The sequence below is a fragment of the Aptenodytes forsteri genome, unplaced genomic scaffold (genome assembly GCF_000699145.1).
Source record: "Aptenodytes forsteri isolate BGI_AS27 unplaced genomic scaffold, ASM69914v1 Scaffold76, whole genome shotgun sequence".
NCBI lineage: Eukaryota > Metazoa > Chordata > Aves > Sphenisciformes > Spheniscidae > Aptenodytes > Aptenodytes forsteri.
The window spans coordinates 521116-527985 of NW_008794444.1; the positions used below are offsets into that span (position 1 = coordinate 521116).

The window sequence follows — 6870 nt, forward strand, 5'->3', positions numbered from 1 at the left end:
GGGGGAGTGAGCGAGCGGCTGCGTGGTGCTTAGTTGCCGACTGAGGTTAAACCACGACAGCAGCTCTCGGCCCTCCAGACTGAGCTCTGTTGAACAGGGCCAGACATATACCTGTGCCTTGATTTATGCTGGTGGTACCCGGGGAGCTCGGAGCAGCACTCAGCCTACTTTACACAGCGTGTAGTGAAGCTGTTTGGGTGGTCAGAGGTCTTTGTTGTGGCTCGAGATCGCCTGCCTTTGGCGGTTGAGGTTTTCCTTCACACGTGCACCCGTATAAACAGACACTTCACCCCAGCACTTGCAACTCTGCACCAAAACTGTTTCCTCTCCTAAAGGCGGGCAAACACTGCAGTGTCTCAGCTACCACAAGGAAGTATCTGTTAGCAAAAGCTGACGGTGAGTGAGCCATGGAGGTTACCAGCTTGGTCCTGGAGTGGGGCTGGTTGGGGGCTTGCCTAGCAATCCTGGAAGCAGGGTTCATCCTGTGCAGGCGGGTGATAGGGACTCAGTTAAAATAAACTTTGACGAAAGCAGCATAAGGATATATTGCAGTCCTAGACTGGTGAAAAATGACTCTGAAAGGATGGTCTTGTGAGTGCTGCTCTGCTTCTCTCTTTTCCACATAGGCAGGATACATGTCGGGGATGCTGGTTCCCGTAGGAGTCGGAATAGCCGGAGCCCTCTTTATCCTAGGAGCACTCTACAGCATTAAGATTATGAATCGCCGAAGGAGAAATGGCTCAAAGAGACATAAAAGAAAGGTATGGCAACTGCAAAGGGAAACCCCAATCCCACCCACTCTCCTGTTAACCATTTTGGCTGTGAAGTGAGCGCAGCCTGGTTATGGTTATGGTTTGTCTGTGTTGAAGTGCCCGGGACCTCTTGGTTAGAGTATGGGGGGGGATCCGAATGCTCTTCATTTCCTTTTTGCATTTGGGGTGGATCCGAATGCTCTTCATTTCCTTTTTGCATGTGGAGCTCTTCAATGTTTCTTTTCTTTCCCTAGCAGAGGGAATTTAACAGCATGCAAGACCGAGTCATGCTCTTAGCTGACAGCTCCGAAGATGAATTTTGAGTCGAACTGCAGTGCCCTTGTGATAGCCCGTGACTTTTAAGTGGAGGGAGGGAGAGAAAAAGAACAAGTGACTTTCCGCTGCATCGCTGCTCTCCGCCGCCCCGAGCCACCGAGCAGTGGTCGGTACCACCCCGGCGAAACGGCATGCTATGCTCTACGTGTACCGCGCAGTGATGTTTATTTTGATACAGTAGTGAGATTTCACATTCGCACCCGGCGCCTCATTCAGATTCACAGCGCGTCTTGTTACAGCTGGAGCTGATACATATGGATGATTATTTTCCTATTATCCTCGTGTACTGTTTTGGTCCTGGCTGGCAGTAATCTAATCATAACAATAGCTCTCGCCTAACCCCGGAATGGAAATCTTTACTGTGAAGGACTCTGTTCAATTTGTTAATTTTAAATGTTACATTACCTGAGCTAGAGTTCATTAGTGCTAAGATTAGCTGCTCTGCTTAATTAATGAGTTATACACTTGAACTGTATCCCTTGCCACCTGAGAAGTGCCCAAGTACAGTGTTGTTGATACAGTTTGAAGCACATTTCTGCACTCGGTTCCCCGACTCTCACCCCTTCTTTCTTCCTTCAGCTCTGCTCCACGCTTCTTGGAGACACACAGGAATGGCCTCAACACTTGATTCACAACAAAAATCCTAGTCCATTTTCAACCAGCACTGTCTGTTACAGCACAATAAATACCAGCGCTCACCTACTGACGGATAGTCTTGCATGGATCTCTTAGCTTTTGTTCAGTGTGCAAGTAGGTAAGGGAAGAGGCAGGTCAGAGGTTTCCTCAGCTTCTGCCTCCTGTTTGAAGGACACTAGTTATTGGTTCATCTCTTTCACAAGGCTGCATTCACATAGAGATGAAAGCGGAGCATCTGTCTCCTTTACCCACTGGAAATTGCATTTTCAGCCCCTGAAAGCTGTGTGAACGGCATGTGGGTTCACCACCACCGTGAATCCCACCTTCGGGGGATCTGGATGGGTCTTGTCTCCAGAGCGCCGAATGCAGAAAGGCACCAAAGATTGCAGAGCGGGTGACTGTCAGGGCTGAGGGATTTGTGGCTAATAGTCGGAAAGCAGCGGCAGCCACATCTGGAGAGGTGTCTGCTGTGGGGAGGTGAAATGGTCACACTGGGAACCCTTGGCCACGGGGGAAAAGGTGAAGCTGTAGGACAGATGGCTGCAGAGGTTTGTGGAGGTGAAACCCAAGGGTGGCACGGGGTGAGGGCAAGCTGCTGTGCTGCCTGGGCTGATAGCACCGGGTTGCATGGGGAGACAGCCAGTGTCTGAGATGTTACGGGAACCGAGCAGGGGAAACTAATGTTGCTTTGCACAGAAATGCTGTCAAAATAGCTAGAAAAAGGGCTGTGTTACTTTATCTCTGCTTCCAGTTGTGAAATTACTTCAATCTGACACTTACGCAAAACATCCACATTTCTGAGGTGGGACTCACTGTTCTGTGGGGAGTCATCCTTCATACAAGGAACAGCGACTGTTGCCGGAGGAGACCTGATTAGACAAATAAGGCCGGACCACACATCTATGGAGATTAAATCCCACTGAGTCTTCGAAGAAGTGGAAGGGAGGAGAGTTTGAGGAGGGGCAGATGCAGGATTTCATTCCTTGTAAAGGTGAAAAGGCCTGTCAGATTGTGAAGGGTAGATGTCGATGATGGTAAGCAAATGTCTCGTGGGCATGTGAGTGGGTTTGCAAGGTAGAGAGGACATTCGGAAGACCTGCCTGAAGCTGAGTTCTCTCTTGAGAGGGTCAGGGCCTCCTCTGGACATTAAGTCATCAGATGTGATGTTCAGCTCCGAACAAGCAGTGCTCTTCAGAGCCCAGGTACTTTCCTGTAGGCCTTACCCACACATCTACTGAGTCACCTGGAGAAGGACAGGCAGGACAACCTGGTTTCAAAATGCTGCTGCTAATGCTAGTCTTCCAGTCGAAGAGCTGTGCATGGTCCCTCACACATTGATCCCGCTGAGTGCGTGGGAAGCAGGTTGGGGGAGACGCAGTAAAACCCGGTCCACCAACGTGTTGGGGAGTCTTCATACCCTAATCCCACTAGGACAGGCTTTCCCAGTCAGGGCTCCACAGTGCTTGCGTCTCTCCCTTTTTGTTCCTGAAACTTTGACCAGGAGAATTTTGCCTTACTAAAAGCAGCCCCATGTCTTTAACGGGCACTGACTGGCAGCCCACTGTTAAAGTCCAGGTGCCCCTACCCAAAATTAAAGCCTCTTTCTTCTGTAATAGGTGATCAGTCCAAGCTAAGAAGAAGTTTGCCTTCCAGAGTGATCTCTCCTTATTTCCTTCTCATTCCCAAGTCTCTTGGAGCTTGGAGGTGGTTGGGAAGTGTTAACAGTCCAGTTGGGCATTGCTGGCTGTCCTGCAGCTTTGGGAATCGGGAAATGTTGTCTCTTGGGCTCTTTGTTGATTTGTTCCTGGCAAGGCATGATGGGGGTTGCAAGGTGGAATGACTTCTCCTCCATTCCAGTTTGCTGGAGATCATCTTCAGAAAGACTTGTCTCTTAGGTACAGCACCAGACAGGCTGGAAACAAGACTACATAGGCAGCTGCAAGGTGTTCTTGAAATGCTTTACCCTGGTCCAGCCAGGGAGGCATGGAGAATACGCAGAGACAAAGGGCATTGGCCTCTCTGCAAGAGGGAGTCTGTCTTGGAGCAGAAAGGATGGTAACTGGGCTGGCTGAGTCCTTTGCATGCAACTGTAGCCTGAAAGAGAGACCCAAAATAACACTGGAAAAGAGGCGCTGCCAGTGATACTGCAGAACAGAGCAGCTGTACCAGCAAGACCCAAGCAGCTGGAGATCAGCAGGGTTTTGTGCAATAACAGCCTGTGAAGGACAGCCTCCTCTTGCTTTCCTGTTAATGGTACTGTGCCTGCGCAGTGTGTGATAACGGCACAAGTTGTGTTAAGTAACCGATAAAACACAGAGCTCCTGGGCCAGTCAGGAGGAGGAGGGCTGGCTGAGCGAGGCTGCTGGTCTGAGTGCAAGTACCCCAGCTCTGGCAGCGCAGGAAGAGATTTATGGATGGGTTGTCAACTTGATGGATTGGGAAGGCTGGTGGGGAGGTGCCATGGCCTTTCGTTGTGCTAATAAATCCACCGTTTGGGAAACACTGACTTTCTACAGTGGCAATCAGTTTCACCATCTCTCTTCTTCTTCCTCCCCAACATAATGAACTTAAGAAATTAAAGGCAACGCTGCTGGTCAGAATGACGAAGGTGGTGTTTTATTGCATCGGCTGGGTGCCCTGGTGTCCTCAAGAACCAGGCTTCACTCGGTGAGGACATGGCGTGGGCGGCTGGGATGCTGGAAATAGCAGTGCCGCAAATGGGGCTGACAAATAGTTGCAAATATTGGAGCAGTTATATGGCAAGTGTGGTGGGACAAACTGGGCAAGCAGGAGGGATGGAGCCAAAAGGGAGGTCCAGCTGCATGCACAGTTCAGCGCTGGCTCTCTGGTCTGTGCTGGAGCCAGACTTATGGGCTAGAAGGGCTGCCCAAAAATTTTGCTTGTGGTCCATCTTCGCTCCCAGGCCTGTCTCTGGCTCTGAACACCATCAGCCAAGGTGCCCTGGTTGGGAGCTGCTCGTTGGCAGAAGACTACTGTTGGCCAACTTTCTGAGCCGCTCAGCAGTGCGGAGAGATCCCAACCGATGTCCGTTTGAAGTGGAGGTGTTTGTTGAATAGTTGATTTTGGTCAGGCACCTGCCCCAGAGCCTGGAGGCTCCCCACGTCTTCAGCTTAGCTATTCTCAACGCGGAGGCAAGATGGACAGTCAAAACCAGCCTTGGGCCCCAGTGAAGCTTGTAGGAGCCTTTGGAGCACAGACAGCGTTTTCTGCAGTGCCCCTGACGTCAGTGTAATTTCTGGAGGTCCTTAAAGCACGAGCATCATTCAGCTCCTTCCCTTCTCATCCAAGGCCAGTAGACTTTGGACTGGGCTCTTAAAAATATTCTCTATACAACTCCTGGAGTTTGATTCATTTGCTTGAAATTATCAGATTGGAGGCAGGGAGGGGAGGAGGGTTTCAGGTGGGAGCTGAAGCCTCCAGTCTCTTAACGCTCTACTGATTTAATCTATACCTCTGCATTGCCAAGCAAGCAGATTCTTTTGAAAGAGGCAGGGCAAGAAAAGCAGCTGAGAAGTGCCCTCCTCGTCCTCCGTGCTAGGTGAAGCGCGAGCCCCTGAATGTAGAGGTGGGTTGTGACACTGCTGACGCAGCCTTGGCCCCGTGCAAAGGCACGGCTGCGACGGTGACTTTGCTGCAGCAATAATAATCTGTCGACTCAGCACAAGACTAGTCGCTCGCTTCTGTTTTGGGTTTTCCTGATAGCACAAGCCAGAATTTATTGTAGGTATCACCCAACCGCTTTGGCATCTACAGCCCATTTCCAGCAGGAGGAACCAGCCTGCCTGACGTGCAGCTCTTGCCCCAATGAAATGCACCTGCACTCGACAGCTGCTGATTTTTTAAGGTGTCTCCTATGCCAGATGTTCACCCTAGGTGAGGTTTCTCTGGACTGCACTGCTTCCATAGAGCGATATTAGCAGTCCTAGTGCTTTCTTGTGGTTTTCTATTTCGGACAAGAACAACTCCTCATACTGTAACTATGGAATGTAGCACTTTGTTAAATTAAAACATTGGGAAATAAAAAGCTGTCCATCATATCTGACTTCACGCGCCTCGTCTCCCTGATCTGTGGTTCATGGCATTCATGGTGTTTCAGCTAAAGCTGTGAAGTGATTGCCTGGAAGACTCAAGAGTTGCATTTCTGTTTCCACACTGCATGGTCGGTGCAAGGACTTGTGCTGGGCTTGCAGGGGCGATACAAGCAGTGGGGAGCCTCAGCCTGGGACTTTTTGGGTAGGATTTACCTGGAGGTAGGTGTCGGCCGTAGGCTGTGATGAGTAACACCCCAAATTCCCTCAGCTGGGTTTCCAATAGCTGTAATGAGCCCCAACACTGACATGTTTACACCGTTGATCTTTACATAAGCCAGGCGTCTCTTTGTCCATACCAGGACATTTGTCCTTTCCGTTTTGCCCCGTGAGCAAGGGCCTGTGCACAAATCTTTCAAGACCCCAGTAATACGGCACTGGTGAGCCTTCAGTCTCGGTTGCAGGTGCTGCAAATGCTTCATAAAAGAGCAGCCTTACTGCCGGTGAATATTACCGCACGCACCTCGATGGACCTGCGATCCAAGCAGAAGAATCAGGAAGACTTGAGAGTGAGTAAGAGGTGTACGGGCTGGGTTTATAATTGCCTTCCCAGTCCTGTTTGCAGATGTCCTTGCATGCATTGCGCTATCGCATGCAAGTACATGGGCTGGGTACGCGTCCTTTTGGCGTATTGTGTATAGGTGGAGGTCACAGGGTGGGAATGTGAGCCGGGGGGGCACATAGCCAGCCCATGGCGGGGGGGGGCGGCCCCCCCCCCGCCCCCCCTGGCGCCCCTCGCTCCTTTCGTGTGGCAGCAGTCGCTGGACGTTCGCCAGCCCATGGGTTGGCTGCCTGCCCCTCTCCAGGCTTCCTCTAGTAATAAGAGCCAGCAAGAACTATTTGTCCAAGTGTGTGTATTTTCTTTAATGAAAAATGTCTTGTTCAAAACAAGAAATTCCCAGGGAAATAGCCATTTGGGGATTGCATGAACACACTCTTTGCTAATTGGTAGTTGCCAAAAACAATCTGTGTATTCATGAAGCTGTTTGCTGCATTGCTGACTTTTTCCAATGAAAAAGAAAACCTGCTGAAAGAAG

The 6870-nt window shown here is 50.4% G+C and overlaps 1 protein-coding gene across 1 annotated transcript in view; it reads left to right on the plus strand.

The window, feature by feature from the left end:
• CUNH14orf37 (chromosome unknown C14orf37 homolog) overlaps nucleotides 1–1075 on the plus strand; it is a 72806-nt gene extending 71731 nt beyond the window's left edge. The window contains exons 7-8 of the mRNA XM_009289827.2: nucleotides 627–761; nucleotides 1007–1075. Of these exons, the coding sequence (XP_009288102.2) occupies nucleotides 627–761; nucleotides 1007–1075 (204 nt within the window). The remainder of the gene's footprint in view (nucleotides 1–626; nucleotides 762–1006) is intronic.
• The last annotated feature ends 5795 nt before the right edge of the window (nucleotides 1076–6870 follow it).